Genomic DNA, 17,610 nt, shown 5'->3' on the forward strand with positions numbered 1-17,610 from the left:
GGGGGGGGGGGGGGGGGGGGGGGGGGGGGGGGGGGGGGGGGGGGGGGGTAAGGGCGAAATTGTTCGATACAGGGGAGGATCGGTCGGTAAATGAATGCAGTGGGAAATGGTCATGTAGTAATAAACTAACTCCACGAAGACATGCTACCATCAGAGTAGAATATTTCAATTCAATTTTTTTTTTACGGCGAAGTGATTATTTGGATAGATGGAAATCCGGACATCCTGTATAACATCGTTATGAGGCGTGTCAGAATTTGAATTCTCAAAAATGATCAGTTCACCCTAGAAAAAAATTGGATTGAAATGTTCTACTGTGATGGTAACTGTCGTCCAAAAGTTAAGAAGCATTGCAACTTACCATTGGAATAAGAACTGGATTCCAATTTTTTTCATTACAAAAAAATTATTCTGTAAAACCCAAATTGTTACATTGTAGATGCGAAGGTTATAAATGATGTATGGAAATTGGTTTTGGCTGAATGATCTTCTGGCGACGAAAAAAATGGAAATCCATTTTCTACTCCGATGGTACTTGCCGTACCATTGTCCGGAGATCTGACTTAGGCGCAGCTGCTAGAAAATTCTCTTTCATTTATATTATGCACTTTCTGATGACGTTCCACGCTCTAGTCCCCCCTCATCGGACCGACCGAACCTCACCCTAATTTATTTTTTTCTATTCGGAAGTTCGTCCCCCAGTCGTAGATTTTACTCGGACAACGCACAGACCAAAATCGGGAACAAATAAAAGAAAGTGCAAATCGTTTTTTTGCATACGTAATTTATTCGGACTCTCATTGATACTGCGGTGGAGGTGGAAGAAATACTCATGTGCATTCTATGAGAATAGGCTCTTTATCACTGGAAAATTCAACCGGTAAGTCTCGTGGTTAGGCCAGTGCAGTGTGGCATTGGAGTGAATTATTAATTGAATTAGGTTACGTGTCAAGCCCGAGTGCTCTAGTTTTTTATTCATGTGGATTGTTTTTGGTTTTCCAGGGCTCAGGATGGGGAGAAGACGTATTTGTACTTTGGGGGCTGTGATTTTCAGTGTTTTTATGGTTATTGGGGCCTTGGGAGAGAGCCACACTCATGATCAGGATGCCAGTGATGATGAGGATAACCAAAAACCCGTTTACAAGAGCCCGACTGTCTCTGGGTTTGCGTACTTAGCCGAGCATTTCGATGATCGGGAGAGATTCAGTGCTATTTGGGTACAGTCGCAGGCTAAGAAGGAGGAGATCGATGAGGATATCGCTAAATACGATGGTAATGTTTCTGTTTCGTCAGGTGGTAATTTAATTTAATTGATTTGGACGATTTCTTTGGTGGGGGATTTTTGAGAGAAGGAAGAGCCGTAGAAATAGTTTTTATAAACATTTGACTATTTATGTTGAATTTAGACATATTTATCAATAACTAGGCTCATCGTTCCAAAATAAACCGAAATGAATGAAAATCAATTGATTAATCCCCTCACCGCAACTAATTTTAATCAATCACAAAAGGTGTTTGGGCCGTCGAGGAGCCAAGCAGAAGTGTTCAAGACGGCGATTTGGGCCTAGTATTGAAGAGCAAAGCTCGACATGCTGCCATAGCAGCTCTCCTCAACAAGCCCTTCAAGTTTGAGGAAAAGCCACTGGTCGTCCAGTACGAAGTTAATTTCCAGGAGGGCCAGGAGTGCGGGGGTGCCTACCTGAAGCTCCTCACCCAGGAGGAGGGCTCCCTGGACCTGACAAATTTCCACGACAAGACCCCCTACACTATCATGTTTGGGCCCGACAAGTGTGGCACCGATCACAAGCTCCACTTCATCTTTCGTCATAAAAATCCCATCAATGGTAGTATCGAGGAGAAGCACAGTAAAAAAGCCAAGGAACGACTCGAGGATTACTTCAAGGACAAAGTACCCCATCTCTACACACTCATCGTTAGATCTGACAATTCATTTCAAGTCAAGGTCGACGGTAAAATAGTGAATGAGGGCTCTCTCCTCGATGACTTCACACCACCGGTCAATCCACCTCTGGAGATTGAGGATCCGAATGACATTCAGCCCGAGGACTGGGACGACAGGGAGAAAATACCAGATCCTACGGCTGTTAAACCAGAGGACTGGGACGAAGATGCACCTGCCCAGATTGTCGATGAGGACGATGTCATGCCGGAGGATTGGCTCGAGAATGAACCACCCACCATTCCAAATCCTGATTCAGCTAAACCTGACGACTGGGATGTGGAGATGGATGGCGAGTGGGAACCACCGGAGATACCCAATCCCAAGTGCGAGGGCATCTCTGGGTGTGGAGTTTACAAACAAAAATTGAAGAAGAATCCGAGGTACAAGGGCAAGTGGCTTCCTGCTCTTATTAATAATCCTAATTATAAGGGACAGTGGAAGCCCAGGCTCGTTCATAATCCGGAGTATTTCAATGATCAACAGCCTTTTAAGATGATGCCAATTGTGAGTAGTTTTTATTTATTCATTTATTTATTTATTTTATTGCTTTAAGGGATCAATTTTTATATTCATTTAATTGAAAATTCAAAATGCCGTTGATACCTCAAAGGTAAATGTCAATTTCAGGGTAATTGTTCCATGAAAGATGATAGAAATGAGGGGACAATCAGGTGAACATATTCTTGAATGTTAAATTAATAGAAAATTCCGCATATTTTTACACTGAATATTGATGTTTTTATTGAAAATTCAAGTAAGAGGGGAAACTCTTACCTTTCTGATGCTCAAAAATATAAAATTTCATAATTTGCCCCTGTAAATTTAAACTGTCGTTGAGTTTGTACAACGTTTGGAATTTCTCTCCGCGGTTCATGTTAATGATTTTCCCCATTTCTTTACATTCTTATCTTCACTTCAGCGTAAATATCAAGCTTTAGGGATCATTAAGAGTTTTCATCACTAAATACATTTTCCATCCAAATAGTTTCTAAATTATTTCCAATATTTTTATCATTAACCCATAAAAAATTTTCGAACAATATAATTTATCATGTGTAAACTTTGGTCACGTAATGACTCTCGAGTTAAAAACAGCTAAAATTGCTCATTTTCAGGGTAAAAAAATTCTGAAAAAAAAATTAATTACATTTTTCTTTACACAGGGCGCTATTGGATTTGAACTCTGGTCAATGTCTCCGGACATTCTCTTCGACAATCTCATAATCACTGACGATGAAGATGTTGCTAAACAGTGGGCCGACGACACCTTCGAGATTAGACGAAAGAAAATCGCTCAGGAAGGTGTAAGTAGTTGAAAATACTTTCAAATTCGATGAAGTGGTAAAATTGATCATCTTTTTTCTACGGGAGATGAAATTTTTTAAAAACCATCTTCCCCTCAAATCCAATTGAAAATTACTCAGGAAACTCAATTTTTGCGACGAATTGAGTCTTTTTTTTCCCGCTTCATCCACTTGAATGAATTACATACAAAGTAAATAAGATAAAAATGAAACCTCTGCAATGCAAACGTGCTCAGGCGACATTGTGGGGTCGAATGATGAAATCCATGAACTATAAGCCCGGTTGGTGGGCGGTTTATTTCATCTACTGCGCTGTACCAATTGTCATTTACATTTCGTACCTCTTCAGAAGATCACGCGAGGTACAGAGATTCAAAATGAAAATTCAGAGTAATTTGTGAAAGCTTTGTGCCAGTAGAGCTACTGCGTATACCAAATTTAATCCACTGCAATTCTATTTCATTCCATTTTGCCCATCAAATTTATAAATTTTTCTCAAGTGATTTGTTTTCAAATTATAAATAATCCCATCAACGAACCGGCCAAAGTACTTGAATACCCTTAAGTACCTGTAGGCTATTATCCACCTAATTACTCAGCCCCCTCTTTCCTCAATTAGTCAAGTGTATGGCGTCGAGTTGCTAATTTCACCAGCGAAAACCCATGGATTTGGGCAGTGTACATAGTATCCACTGGCCTACCCCTATTGCTCATCATCTATTGCTGCTGCTTCTCCTCAAAGGTATCACTGAAATTACCACGTAGCATGCTTGTTTTATTTCCCAAACTGGAGAACATTTTTTTAAATAATTTTCATCGGCCAGGATTCGTCTGACGACGAGAAGGATCCGCTTGCTCCCACTGATGAGACCAAGTACCCGACCCCCGATGGTAATGCCAACCCTGAGGACGAAGTGCCTCGTTTACCCCGCCCTGATGAACCACTTAACGATAATAATGAAAATCATGAAGAGACTGATGAAATTATCGCGAGTGAAAAGGTAATGTCTCTCAATTTTTCCTTGCATGATTTTTTTTTTGTTCATTGAATACGTATTATTTTTCAATGAGCATTAACACACATTTTATCATTTTTAATTGACAAAACTTTCCCCAGGACGAACAGGGAGGAAGTGGCGATGGACCCCGCCGGAGAAAGCCAAATAAAGAATAAAGAGTAGATGAACAACTAGGAAAAAAAAAATTGAATTATCTGTAACATAAGTCACATTCCACCGTATGTCCACTGAAAGAAAGAAGGAAAAACATTTGTTATTGCATTTACGTAACTATAAAACATGTTCAAACGCGCCATTATTCGTGTGCATGCCATGCAACTATTCTCTCCCTCATTCTCCCTGAATTTGCATAATGAATTTTTTTTCATCCAGTCACGTATTTATATTCGTATTGGTTCAATTACGATTAAATGGTAATATTAATTCCTTTAACTATTGGTGTTTGGAGGCACTGATGATCGAGTATTGTTTATACATATGTACACGATAGATACATTAATGGTAAAATTATGAATACGAGTTGTACAATTGTGCTTGCCTCCCAATGTTTGTTTCGAAGTAGTTGACGCACCTGTGTCTTGTTTTCACTTATTTCTCTCAACAGAGAGGAGGAGGTTTTTGAAATTTGATAATGTGAGATGAAATATTTCTCTGTAGAACATTTCTTCGTAATGATTGTTGATTTTTTATGAATAAATCACGATTTGAAAGACATTTGTGCATTTGGTTTGTCGTTCATTTGTTCTCCAGCAGACGGACAGTTGACGACAGCCATTTTGTTGATGTACAGCATACCACATTGCTGCCGTTAGCTGGCGAATTGCTAATTATGCTTTACTGACAATTAAATATCAATGAATAGATGATATTTTAAGTCAATTTTTTCATTACAATTCAAGTGTTAAATTATTTTATTTTTTTTTTGTGGGACTCTGGAAAACAAAATTGCAGACAAAAGCATATTCTGCCAACTTTTGTACATGCTCGCAAATCGATTCTCCATCCACTCGTCTCAAGGGGTTCAATATTCCTGACGTTTCTTAAATTGATTAATATCTAATTGATTAATACCACAATATCAAATTTTGTAGGCATAATTGTGAATTCAAACCATAAGAAGATGAAGCATTTTATTTACCAGTTATATGCGTTGAAGAAATAGTCTTATTTGCCAGGCTTATCAGATTTTTATTGATTAATCAGAAGGAATATACTTCTATATAATTGAATAACATATATAATTGAATATACTTGCCACAACCGATGATTCGATTGAAATTTTTTATAACACTTAAAACTATGATATTAAGTTATTTGAATAAAACTTTGAAAAATCGTTAGTGAAATGTTATTCCAAATTGAGGAAAAGCCACGTGAGCGACAGCCACTAGTTAATCGAAACTTTTAATGATATCAATCGTTGGGTAATACAGCAAGTCTGGAACGTCTTTCGCCCACAGATAATCTACATGATTGAACGATGTGAGATTAACTCTCTGGATTGAGATTCCATTGGGAAGTTCCGCATAGAATCTTTTTACATCCTGAAATAATACCAAATATATTATATTATTATTTGCCAATTATTTTGCCTCATTTCAACGTTTCTCTATAAATAGAAAATTAATTTGACTTACGCGAACTTCAGCCAGCCAGTCGTTGTCACCGTAGAAGCAAGCAATGGGAACTTTTATTTTTGATATATCGTATTTTGGTGGAGTGGGCGTACCATATTTTTTTAAATTATCCAATACTCCATAATCATACTGCCTGAATTGGTAACGCTCTACTTCTTGCAAATAATGAATGACACTTTTTGTTGAACTCCCAGTAGGAGCGAGACCCGTGACAGTTGTCAATTGATCCTACGGCAATCATTGGAATCTCAATGTTAATATTAATGTTAATTTTTAATGTTTAATGTTAATCTTTCTCTTCCGACTCACCCAATCTATCTGCGCCGTATCAAATCCGGCTATTGCAAAAATTAAATTCGCACACAAATGCCCGGTGACGGTATTGCTGCTACAGGAATGTCGCAGGAGAACACCGATCATATGATCCGCGGCGAACAGCTCGTTGAAGCCAATGGTTTTTGCAATCATCTTGAAAAATCAAAATTCTATGTAGAAACCTTAAGTTGGTGGAACAGTGATGAAACGTAACAAGTCAGACACGTATGAAAAAATTTAATAGAACACCTAGCGAAATCGTTATAGAAAATTCTATTGGAATTCTATAGAAATAATTTATCCCTTCGAAACGTTAGATGAAAAGCTGAAAAGTGTGGATGCTGACCTCTAGTTTATCGACCACCGGTGCCAAGAGCCATAGAGGACTCTTGATGTGAGTCATGTAGACAACTGGTGAAAAACTGATGATCAATTTCAATTTATCCTGCATATCAGGGCGTTCTGCTGCCATCACATAACTCGCTGTCGTCCCCATCGAGTGGCCAATGTAGATCACCTTCTTATTTGTATTACTGACAACGTAGTCTATCATAGCAGGTAAATCGTAGATTCCCATTTCATGCCATGAGAAGTTCCAATATTCGGATTCATCCGTAGATAGATTGACGTGCGCCTTAGACAATGCGTTACCTCGGTCGTTACCCAACCACACGTCGTATCCCAGATCCGATAGTAAATAAGCTGCAATGGTAAAATTGAATAATTTCAAGAAAAACGAATGTAGGATCATGAATATTAAAGCTATTTACCTAAGGCTTTTTCTTTGCCAAGTGAGAACCAGTCGGCGGAAGAACTCAGCAGTCCGTGCTGCAGGAATATTGGGGATCCTGACTCATTCCGAAGTCGATGCAACGTTAGTAAATATCCGTCGTCAGTTTCGATTATGTGCTCGTCGAGGACATATCCCGCGTTTTTGACCATATTCACCTGAAACCATGGCGAGAATTATGGTCCATTGAAACCAGTAATGAAGTCGATTTAGACCTCAGCTGAGTTTTTGAGGAATATCTCCGAATCTAAGGAAGATTTTGAAATTTTCGTAATGACCTTTTTTTTGTACAGCGCAATGGGCGCTACAAACAAGGTCTTGACAAAAATTCTGCTGTCTTCCTCAGATTCCGAGATATTCTTCAAAAATTCAGTTTAGGCCTAAATCGACATGAACCGTTTTACTGTTTCGCTACTGAAATATCGAATAATTTATTCATTTTTATTTTTGATTATTTTTCAATTTTTGAAATTTTTGAAATTTTGAAATTTTGAAATTTAAAATCTAGAATTTTTTATGATTTTTGTTTTTAATTATGTTTCACTCACTATTGCTGTTTCAATCTCAGGATCGTATGGTATTTTTTTTTTAGATTGTAACTCGTTGATCTGATCATTTGCTGTCGCTGTACCTGCTATTATGGCGCCGAATAATATAAAAATCAAATGAATATTTCGCGATGGAAAACATAAATCAGAATACATGATGCGATTTTTAGGGATTATTTCTGGTTCAATGTTATTGACTACTTTCAAATTTTTCTGCTCAACAGCACGAATTTATTCTGTGATAGAGCTTCACTTTTTATACAGAATACTTATGCTTCCGTATTATCGCCTGCTTCCTTTAAGAGCCAACTGAGACACTGGTTACTTGATGAAGAAACGCTGGGTTCAATTCTTTGCTCGGAGCTCAGCTAATCTCCCTTTCCCTTATTATATAAATCATTATCTTATTCATTTATCATAGCTGGTATTTGCAACATTAATTCTTGATCATAGATATTCTTGTAATCTTCTTAATACTACTCACAATTGACAAGTTGCTTACTGCTCTGATGGTATTTTTCGGCTTGTTCGCTCTAAATATTTCTCTGCTCTGTAAAAATTTTATTTAAATTCGTAAACAGGAAACTTCTTATCTTATCGTAACTTATTTTTTACCTACGTCGTAGTCCTTTGTTTTATAATTATTTCTATGTTAAAGATAATTGGGCCATAATTGGGTTGAAAAAAACAGCCATTTTTTCTTTTTTTTACGTATTCGTACGTACGTTAATTTATTATGAATTTTTGAAAAAGTGGTCATTTAACCCGTGATCTTATGGAAATCACTGAAAAAACTGCAAAATCCAAGGAAAAATGCAGCCAAAGTCATGAAACTTTAGGCACATTTGGAACATGTGATCAAGGATTTTTTGAGTGAAAAAGATTGTCGCCTAAGAGCATTATTTATCAATAATATTGAAAAAAATACTGAAAAATGAAATTTTTGCGTGTGCAGCTCAAACGAGCGCGTAGCAAAAACGTCCCAAGTACCGATCGGGTGGGGATAGTGCGGTCAAAAAATTATAACTTCTTCAATTTTCAATATTTTTCAATGATTTTTTTTTTCAAAATGTTTATTTGAAGACCAACTGTTTGGAAAAAAAATTGGCGAGAAGATGCTCGTCATCGACTTTTTTTTATCTTGCATTTTGACGTGGAACTGCTCCTATCTGAAGTGAATAGTATTTCACGCAAAAATAACAACCAGAGTTATTTGTAATTATGTATATATTCAATAGTTCATAATAATATATATATATATTTATATATGTATATATAAAAATACACCATGTATCCAATCATTTGAGACTTAATGCGTAAACATTACTTGAAGAAGTAAACTGACGATTAATACCGAAAATTCAAAATTTTATTATTTCTATAGTAACAATTGATAGTCAACTAAATTGCTGAATATTTTTTTCACCAGAATTCAACAGAATTTACAATACTCTACATAGCAACTGCTCGGTAAAATTATGATTTCAATAAAAATGTTTACAAATTTTTGTTTCATGTCGGCGAGAGAAATAAATTATCAGTCTAAACTAAATGAGGATATTAATTCGGTAGGCTAAATGAATATCGTTTATATGATGATGCTTACTCGAAATCAACGGATCGGGATAATTCACGATTAATCAAATGAATCGTTTGAAGGATTAAAATAGATATGGATAGGGCGCGATGTGCATTTTACACGTATACATATTTCTATCATTTCTCGTCATTGAACACCAGTCATTGTCGCGATTGCAGAAAAAAAAATGTCATACTCTGACCATTTCTCCTCTCACGTTTTGATTCACAGTTATAAAATATTTTGATAACTTTTAACGGCTAACAACGGAGAACTAACAATGATATTGATGGATAAATCAATCCTGGCCCATCCAGATTAAACATGTCGATCATTCAGTATTTTGCTCAATCGTCTACAGCTAAGCAGAAAAAATTATTCAGTGTTAAAAGAAATGACACAAGTGTCAATCGTTGATTATTCTTCGATATTTTCTGTTCGGGGGGAACACCTCCTCGTCTTCATCAGCATCTGTTGTCAAGAATGGATCGTCGTAGGCGTAATTTGGTACCCACTTCAGTAATAATTTTTCAAAAAATTCCTCGAGATTGCGAGCTTCTTGGTAGACTTGAGAATCCACCTGAGAGAAAAAAAAAAGTCAATTATTGGAGGGAAATGTGACAATCGTGATGAGTGATTGTTTTCGTCAATCAATTGCAATAATACGCAATAGTATCGGATCCTCAGTCCAAAAAAAAGAGACTGCAAGTGAAGTGGAAGCATGCATTTCATCCCGCACGTATTCACGTATGTTTGCCCCGGTAGTCACAGATTTTTTAGACCCATTACTCACAGGATTATAGGTAAATGCATTTTTAAACATCAGTCTAATGTCAGCAAACACTTGTCGCAAATCAGTGTAATGATTGGCGCTATCGGATTTCAGTTTCTCTCGGATGACATCCAGAGCCATTGGCTTTTTGATGATCCGATGGTACTCTGCAATCTGCAAAGAGAATAGAGAATATCCATTAATCATCATAATCGATCCTTTTATCAATCACCATTCATTATTTACATGAATTGTTCTTGGATATTTTTATCATTACAATATTAAAAAATAATATCGAATCATCTTTCATTTTAATTTTTTTAATTTTTTAATTTTCCTTGCATTATAACGTGGTGTCCCGATCACTACATATGGACGGAAAAAAAGCTATAAAATGACAAACCTCCGGTGACACAATTTCCCGAAACGGAAGACTCTGTTCATACTGGCAATAAAGCTCCAGCACAATTCTCTGCGCGATTCTCAATTCCTTAGCGCTCATAAAATGCGGCCGTTTGTCAGAGGGTGGATCGTCAGAAGTGTCTAGCACATTGGTGCACAGCATGCACTGCCAGGTTTCGCTCTCATCCGGGAATGTCTTGAGCGCTGGTATATGACAGTAAAGATGAAAGACCTTGGGGCACTTGTCACAGCACAAGACAGCATCGCCCCCGTCCATGCAGACAGCGCACCAGTCCTCATTGGGATCGTCCTTGGTCATGGAAGCAGCGATCTCCTTGGAGCCCTCATCCGAGTTGTCCCTGTCCATGTTCACCCCCTCATCCGTCGAACTGTCGACCTGCGCAGAGTCCAACTGATTTTTCTGGGCCTCCGGAATCACGACAATCCCATTGGAATCCAACTTGGCGATAGTCAGCATCAAGTCGTTGAGAGACTTCTGACAGAACTTGTCGAGACTCTTTTCAGTCTCGTCTGCCTTTCCCGGCACTGGACTCGGTGTCTTAGGGACCGAAGACGTCACTGTCTGTCCAGGAGTCGAGACCTGCGGGGTCTCCCCCCCACTCGCCACCCCAGTCGCCGCACTCTTCTGACTGCTTCCACTCGAAGCATTGCTCATCCCACTACTCATATTACTACTCATATTACTACTCATATTATTGTTGTTGTTGTTGTTGTTGCTGATGGTGTTGTTGTTCTGCTGTGCCTTGAGCATTATTTTGTAAGCCTCGTTGGGGAGGGAAGCTGGTGGTATGTGGACCTGTGTCATGGGTCTCTGGGGAAAAAAATTCACGCCAGGATTGGCCGACTGGGGGATATGCCAACGAGCTGCCTGCTGATAATTGGGGTAGGGATTCTGGATCTGGCTCGAGGGGGCTGGGTTGAGCTGCTGGACCCTGCCCCCGGACACCAGAGCTGGATTTGTGGGCTGATAGGTATGTGTGGCAGGTGCCACTGGTCTCTGAACGTTATTAGCTGGGTATCGGTAGCCAGGGGGCAGCCTGTAGGCCATGTTGGGCATTGCCCTCTGAAAGGGAGCCAACAGCCCCCTGAGATTGGCGTTCTGCCCCATCTGGTCGAACTGCACCTGCTGGGGATGTGTGGAGGAGGTGACCTGCTGGTGGCAGTTGCCCAGGGGACGCTGGGGCATCATCAGTTGGTGGCGAATGGCCCCGTTGTAGCTCACGTTGTACGGTAGTCTTGGGGGTTGCGACTGTGGGGAGGATCTTGGAGGTAGTGTGTGCATTGAATACTGCGGGGGATAATGCTGAGGGGGTGCTTGGGGCTGGGATGGAGGCAGTGGTGGGGGCTGGTTCACCATTGGTGGTTGAGGAGTGAATGTCATAGGCACTGAGGTAAAAGTGTTGACTTGAGTCGAAATTGAAGGTTGAAGAGGCAACAGTGGAACTGTTGGACTCTCAGCTGGAGCGTTAACCGGGGGTGTTTGCTTGCGCTCTGTTTGCAAATCAGTGGGAAGGGTTGTGGTGGGCGTGCTTGCACCCGACGAGGGGGACTGCGAGGGAAAGACCCTCCCGTCAACGTATATCGAGCCTATAGAGGACACGACCTTTATCAGGTCTGCCACCTTCTCCAGGGACAAGTGAATTCTCACTGGAATCTCCGGATTCGGAATGTCTGCTCGCCTATTCTTTATTCTCTGCAGATGACCTGTCACCGATTTCTTCGAGTACAGAAAGTCCATGTCCGAGCCTTTCTCAAGGGCATATGTCACGAACTGAATGCAGTGATCAGTCAGCTTTGACAATTGATCCAGTGCTATTCGCTTCTCGTTCAATGTATTTTGTTTTTGATCGCATACCTCGTTCAGCCGCATCACCAACTGTTTCCCCCTCGTGTTTATCGCATTTGTCATCTGCACCACCATCTGCGTTATGTCCTGCACTAGGTTCTTCTTCTTTTCGACTATGAGAACCTGACGATCCTCTATCACCTTCATCGCACTCTTCAGCAGCACTCGTTTGTACGTGACTTCTTTGAGAAGTGTTTGAACCGATGTTTTCGTTTCAGCAGCTATTTCGTGGATGAATTTGTATCTGTGATCCCTGTGCTCAGTCAGCTGACAGTCACGACATGTCAGGCGATCGCAGGTCTGACAGAACAGGGACAACTGCTCGTGGGGGTGGACCGAGCAGAACAGGTAGCTCGGGGCTTTTTTATCGCTCTTCTTGGCACCCTCGCCGTCCCTCGAGACCTCCTCCTTCGGCTTGATCGTGTGATCCTTCGTTATTTTCAATCTCTGATGCGCCATAACGCAATTCTGACAGATAAACTCCTCGCAATCGACGCACCAACTTGTTGCTGTCGCATTGTCATGGCAGCTCGTGCACTTTTTCTCCTCCTCCTCGTCCTTGTTCGCGTCCTCGTCGGACGTTTGATTCATCTCATCGTCGATGAATTTAGTGTGAAAACGATTCTCTATCAGATTTTCACCCTGACTCGCGACATTGCATATTGGACACACGATATTACCCTCCAATACGACCTCCGAATCAACGTATACACTGTGATCACTCAATTTGGCACTTATACAACCACCGCATGCAGCATGAAGACACTCCAACAATTTGGCCTCATCCTCGTAGGTAAATGATTTATTACAAAATACGCATTTTGAGAGGAAATATCTCACTTCGCTCTCGCGACTCTCGGGGGTGCATCTGCTACCCTCGTTCTCATCGTTGTTCGTTGTCACTTGCATCTGCAACTGTTGGGCATCATTGTTGGGCTCAATTGGCTCCTCTTTCACGGCACTTGGGGGCACAATCACCTCGGAGATGACTTCCTCCATTATTTAACGGTATTCATTCACTGATTGTAATTGTAGGTACGCGCGATTCGGCTATTTACAATTGATTATTTGTTTATTTCACATGGTAAACACGATCTGCGCTGGGGGAAAGCTCGCGGAAGTGCTTTGGAGCACAGTTTTGCCAGTTTTTACGAACACTATTGGGAGTTTAACGAGATACTTGGCTGCTGGAAATGGGATGCTCGCGATTCGGCGAGGGATTATTGGGTTACGATGGGGAGAAAGGCATTTGACACGTTTTTGGCTCACTTTCCCGTAATTTCATCACGGTTTCGCATGGTGAGGTTTGACGAGTCGCTTCAGAACCTTCCTCCGCCTTCCATCCTTCGGTTCAGTTGGCGATTTCACCGTTGCGCGACGCTACTGCCGCCAGAGGAATAATCCCGCCATCTCCCAACGTGCCGCTGCACTAGAATTTTTCTTCGATGTTAAGAGTGGGGGACACGAGTGTAAGGGAAAATTACTTGGAGTGGTGGTATCCACAGAAAAATTAACATTTGTATACTTCAAAGTGAGAGGAAGAGAGCGATTCATTAACTAATTAATTGATTGAGGTGTTTATTGATGTCCTAAAATCCACAGTATTTACTAAAAAGAAGGTTTTTGATGTATACTTTTTAAATTTCTGATAAGTAATATTGCATTTTTCACATTTTCATTTTTTATTCTGTTTCATATTATAGGGAGAGAGACAGAGAGAGGGAGAGAGAGAGAGAGAGAAAAAATGTTTCAACTCTTCACAAGAGAAATAAGCCGCTGTCAGTGACGAGGACTGCACCGACTGATGAGGTCCACCCTGATTTCATTCAAAATCAGAAATTGACATATCAAGTGAGATCAATTTTCACGAAAAAAAATTAATACCTATTGTTTTGGGCCCTTGTGAACATTTCTATCGATTCACTGATTAATTTATTGAGTTATTGTTAATTATTGTGATCGATGTTTTTGTGACAATCTGGCAGCAGACAGACGACTGGATACAGCAGGAAGATCGGCGTTTTCCAGCCTCGAGGGATTTACATTCCTCATAGTTCAGGCAATGATAATTTTATTCTGTTTATTCCTCGTGATTAATAGCATTTTTTATGTTTTATTAATTTATTTGCCGTAAACAACATTCTTTATTTTTTTGCGGTACTGATGATCAATACGACACTTTTGTTCTTTAGACTGAATAGAACAAAGATAAAACTCACAAGAAATTATTTACGAATATAGAAAAATTAGAAAATGTGAAAAGAGAATGATTACAATTCTTTCATTCGGAAGAAAAAAAAAACCCTTTCATTCATTTTACAGAGAAGGAAAAGAGCGCTTATTCAGTATCAGGTACCGTTTATGAGCAATACGTGATAACGAAACAATGGCAGAAACGAAAGAGCCAATTGCTCCGGAGCTCACGTCAGCGAAGCATGCGGATGAGATTAGAATCTGTGGAATCGAGGGGTAAGATCCAAATCCGTATTTCTCATCTCTCGTACTATTTGATATTATCACTTGAGTATGATTGACACTCTTCGTGACTCTTATCACTCGGCCTTGAGTCTTGGAAATTCAGGAGATAAAACTGTAGGAATACTACCTGGTTGAAATGATTTCCGCAAATTGCCAAGGAATAAAACTAAATTCACGTAAAAAATCCAAAAGAATCCACTCATGGAGAAAAATCAAACAGTGAAAATAGTAATTACCCAGTTTTTCACAGCGGTAATTTTTTTATTGGTGAAAATTATTATTTTACTGAATTTATGAAAAAATGTATTGTATCAATGAAAAAAAAATAGTCACAATGGAAATATTGTTATCTCGTTTCACCAATTCATTCTCCATTTAATTAATTGATTTTTCTTCATTTTTTTTCGAGGGGAGCCACGCAGTCTTTATTGATTGTAATGGATGGCAATGGGAAACGATTGGTCGAGGTACCAGGGCCTTCTACAAATCATTGGGTAATTGAATCATCCAAACTACTACATTCTATTAAATTCCTTCAATTGACGGAACCAACAAAAAAATCATTCAATCGTTCCTTTTGGTTTAATTAACTCTCATTCTAATATATCCCTCATCACCCATTGATTCATGCTCTCTCAGGGTTTCGGAATGGAGGAAACCACATCCAGAATCAACTGCATGATAGAGAAAGCAAAAGAAGCCCTGGAGATGCCGCTATCACAACCAATGGATTGCACAGTACGTCTTCAATCAATTAGAGGAGTTCATGCATTAATTGAGAATATTCATTCAGGGCCTGTGCTTGAGTGGCTGCGAGGAAGAGGAGACTAATCAGAAACTCGTGGAGATGCTCTCGACTAATTTTCCAAATGCCAGTAGAGAGTACGTCGTGGGGAGTGACACAGTGGGAAGCCTCAAAACAGGATCAGACTCTGGGGGAATCGTTTTGATAGCTGGCACTGGGAGCAATGCAGTCCTCGAAAATTCTGACGGGAGTAGGCACGGCTGTGGGGGGTGGGGACACATGATGGGGGACGAGGGAGGAGGTATTTGGTATTTATTGTATTATTTCATCTTTCTCCAATTGACTTCATTCAGAGCAATTGCTCTTAGCTGAGTTTTCGGGGAATATCTCCGAATCGAAGGGAGATAATTACCAAGTTTTCGTAATGACTTTTTTTGTAGCCCTCAATTCGTCCTACATGCATACAAGGACAAAAATTTTGCTATTTCCCTTGGATATCGAGATATTCTTTGATAACCGGCCAAAAAATTTCTAATTGTTACTTTCTATTGTAAAATTGATTCATAATTAATTAAAATCGTTTTAGCATTTTGGATTGCTCACAAGGCTGCAAAATATGTCTTCGATGACCTGGACGGTCTTCAGAAGGCTCCACATCTCATCAGTTACGTTTGGCCAGCGATGAGAACGTTCTTTCATGTGCCAAACAGAAATGCAATGCTCCCACACTTGTATAATAATTTCAACAAGAGCAAATTCGCCATGTTTACAAAGGAATTGGCCACTGGGTGTGAAAAAAACGATCCTCTGTGTTTATCACTGTTTACCTCTGCTGGAAAAATGCTCGCCAAGCATATTAATGCACTGGCACCAAAGGCACACAACGTAAGCATCGTTAAATTTTTTTTTTTAATTTTTGCTTTAAAAATATGCGAAAGTATTATCGAAGTATTCAATTTGTTTGATTTTATATTAATCTCATTTTCTGAATTTTTCACTCTTCTTTTTATTAGATTTTGCGATATAACAAAGAAATTAAAACGTCAGAGATTATAAAGTTTTGATTAAAATCTTTGTTCAATTCCTCTAAAGAATCGTGTCTAATCAAATTTTATTAGTTTAATTCATCTCATTCGTCTTTTTGATCTCTATCAAAAGGATGTGAAGCTGAGAAAAGGCGGTCTCAAGGTAATCTGCGTGGGTTCAGTCTGGAAATCCTGGGACTACATGAAAAAAGGTTTCACCGAGGAAATCCAAGAGGCAAAACTCGTCGATGAACTTACACTTCTGAGGTTGATAGCGCCTTCGGCGATTGGTGCTTGCTATGTTGCTGCAGAGAAGATCAAATGCGAGGGCCTGGTGAAGACTCACGACGAACACACCGAGGCTTTTTTCCACTATAAACGTGAGAATATTCCCACAGGTGGGGTTTCCACTGCTCCTGTCGACCCTTGCTGCGAGGCAACTGTCACTCCTACATCCTAGGACCACTATTATTCACTATTATTGACGATTCTACACTGATATCATGTGGCTACAAAAATTCAGATCGAGCTTTTCATCACAATATATTTTTGTATTTTGTCTTTCTCGAAAAAATAAAAAATACAATTTTTTATGAGTGGAAAATTGTTGGGAAATTTTTTTCAGAAAAATTGACAGTCAACGAAATGGTTTAACCCTTTTGTAACGTTTAAATTATGGGTGTCCTGAGCCCAATCAAGTGGATCTGGGACTGGCTCATTTGGTTCATTCTCAAAATCTTTAATTTTATTGGATATCTCGTTGTTTTAATTGTCTCGACAATTTTTTTCTTCCTCGCTGTGCCTGTGCTCATTTTTCTGGTGCTCTGGGGGCTTGGGATTGTCTGGAATGATGAGGATAATGGCAGGTGAGAGTTTTAAGAACGATAATATTACAATTGAGAATGTTATATTGTCAGAACATCAAGGAATTTTCTTATCAAAAGTTTTATCATCGGGTCATGCTATTAATTAATGGAAAAATTCTGAAATAACCGGAATTTTCTCAACAGATTTGAAGACAGACCGTGAAACGAGTGATCCATTTAAAGTCCTGAAGTCGTGGTCACTTTGTTATTCGAATGAAAAAGGAGTTCATTTTATGCTGAATTTAGTGTGGGGAGATAATGAAGTAAACTGATGTTTTTCGTTATTTGTAAAAATATATT

The 17,610-nt window shown here is 39.4% G+C and overlaps 4 protein-coding genes across 8 annotated transcripts; 2 read left to right on the plus strand and 2 right to left on the minus strand.

Annotated features, from left to right (window-relative positions):
* Positions 1-633: 633 nt before the first annotated feature.
* Positions 634-5,000, plus strand: LOC107043906 (calnexin). Of its 2 annotated transcripts, none has more exons than XM_015265592.1 (7): positions 634-880; positions 1,003-1,272; positions 1,512-2,467; positions 3,127-3,267; positions 3,504-3,629; positions 4,092-4,268; positions 4,385-5,000. In XM_015265592.1, exons 1-7 carry the CDS (start codon positions 844-846, stop codon positions 4,439-4,441), a joined length of 1,764 nt encoding a protein of 587 aa, XP_015121078.1. In that variant the 5' UTR covers positions 634-843; the 3' UTR covers positions 4,442-5,000. The 2 variants fall into 2 exon arrangements, with proteins under 2 accessions (XP_015121078.1, XP_015121079.1); XM_015265593.1 differs by lacking the exon at positions 3,504-3,629 and adding an exon at positions 3,887-4,009.
* Positions 5,001-5,463: 463 nt separating this feature from the next.
* Positions 5,464-7,703, minus strand: LOC107043909 (lipase 3-like). Its single transcript, XM_015265601.2, has 6 exons — positions 7,577-7,703; positions 7,009-7,186; positions 6,585-6,940; positions 6,233-6,391; positions 5,924-6,151; positions 5,464-5,830 (listed from the first exon to the last, which is right to left on the minus strand). Exons 2-6 carry the CDS (start codon positions 7,178-7,180, stop codon positions 5,678-5,680), a joined length of 1,068 nt encoding a protein of 355 aa, XP_015121087.1. The 5' UTR covers positions 7,181-7,186; positions 7,577-7,703; the 3' UTR covers positions 5,464-5,677.
* Positions 6,675-17,040, plus strand: LOC107043908 (N-acetyl-D-glucosamine kinase). Of its 4 annotated transcripts, none has more exons than XM_015265598.2 (9): positions 6,675-6,796; positions 13,900-14,047; positions 14,182-14,255; positions 14,519-14,665; positions 15,084-15,168; positions 15,314-15,412; positions 15,468-15,720; positions 16,006-16,304; positions 16,578-17,040. In XM_015265598.2, exons 4-9 carry the CDS (start codon positions 14,583-14,585, stop codon positions 16,902-16,904), a joined length of 1,146 nt encoding a protein of 381 aa, XP_015121084.1. In that variant the 5' UTR covers positions 6,675-6,796; positions 13,900-14,047; positions 14,182-14,255; positions 14,519-14,582; the 3' UTR covers positions 16,905-17,040. The 4 variants fall into 4 exon arrangements, with proteins under 4 accessions (XP_015121084.1, XP_015121083.1, XP_015121086.1 ...); XM_015265597.2 differs by lacking the exon at positions 6,675-6,796 and adding an exon at positions 13,665-13,815; XM_015265600.2 differs by lacking the exon at positions 6,675-6,796 and adding an exon at positions 13,665-13,815 and having other exon boundaries at positions 14,185-14,255.
* LOC107043904 (E3 ubiquitin-protein ligase TRIM33) lies at positions 8,815-13,553 on the minus strand. The gene is made up of 3 exons (XM_015265590.2): positions 10,331-13,553; positions 9,949-10,101; positions 8,815-9,735 (listed from the first exon to the last, which is right to left on the minus strand). Exons 1-3 carry the CDS (start codon positions 13,193-13,195, stop codon positions 9,562-9,564), a joined length of 3,192 nt encoding a protein of 1,063 aa, XP_015121076.1. The 5' UTR covers positions 13,196-13,553; the 3' UTR covers positions 8,815-9,561.
* Positions 17,041-17,610: the final 570 nt, after the last annotated feature.

The sequence above is a fragment of the Diachasma alloeum genome, unplaced genomic scaffold (genome assembly GCF_001412515.2).
Source record: "Diachasma alloeum isolate Michigan unplaced genomic scaffold, Dall2.0 Dall_scaffold_00648, whole genome shotgun sequence".
In the NCBI taxonomy this organism is placed as follows: domain Eukaryota; kingdom Metazoa; phylum Arthropoda; class Insecta; order Hymenoptera; family Braconidae; genus Diachasma; species Diachasma alloeum.

Excerpts from the sequence above, each read along its gene's own strand:
- LOC107043906 (XM_015265592.1), top strand. The coding sequence starts at position 844 with ATGAGAATAGGCTCTTTATCACTGGAAAATTCAACCG. Across the intron at positions 2,468-3,126 it reads CTTTTAAGATGATGCCAATT|GGCGCTATTGGATTTGAACT; the intron begins GTGAGTAGTTTT and ends TTCTTTACACAG. Across the intron at positions 3,630-4,091 it reads TCTTCAGAAGATCACGCGAG|GATTCGTCTGACGACGAGAA; the intron begins GTACAGAGATTC and ends TTCATCGGCCAG.
- LOC107043904 (XM_015265590.2), bottom strand. The coding sequence starts at position 13,195 with ATGGAGGAAGTCATCTCCGAGGTGATTGTGCCCCCAAGTGCCGTGAAA. Across the intron at positions 10,102-10,330 it reads GGGAAATTGTGTCACCGGAG|ATTGCAGAGTACCATCGGAT; the intron begins GTTTGTCATTTT and ends TTCTCTTTGCAG. Across the intron at positions 9,736-9,948 it reads ATGCATTTACCTATAATCCT|GTGGATTCTCAAGTCTACCA; the intron begins GTGAGTAATGGG and ends TTTTTCTCTCAG.
- LOC107043908 (XM_015265598.2), top strand. The coding sequence starts at position 14,583 with ATGGCAGAAACGAAAGAGCCAATTGCTCCGGAGCTCACGTCAGCGAAG. Across the intron at positions 14,666-15,083 it reads AGAATCTGTGGAATCGAGGG|GGGAGCCACGCAGTCTTTAT; the intron begins GTAAGATCCAAA and ends TTTTTTTTCGAG. Across the intron at positions 15,721-16,005 it reads GATGGGGGACGAGGGAGGAG|CATTTTGGATTGCTCACAAG; the intron begins GTATTTGGTATT and ends AAATCGTTTTAG.
- LOC107043909 (XM_015265601.2), bottom strand. The coding sequence starts at position 7,180 with ATGGTCAAAAACGCGGGATATGTCCTCGACGAGCACATAATCGAAACT. Across the intron at positions 6,152-6,232 it reads ATACGGCGCAGATAGATTGG|GATCAATTGACAACTGTCAC; the intron begins GTGAGTCGGAAG and ends TGATTGCCGTAG. Across the intron at positions 5,831-5,923 it reads ACTGGCTGGCTGAAGTTCGC|GATGTAAAAAGATTCTATGC; the intron begins GTAAGTCAAATT and ends GTATTATTTCAG.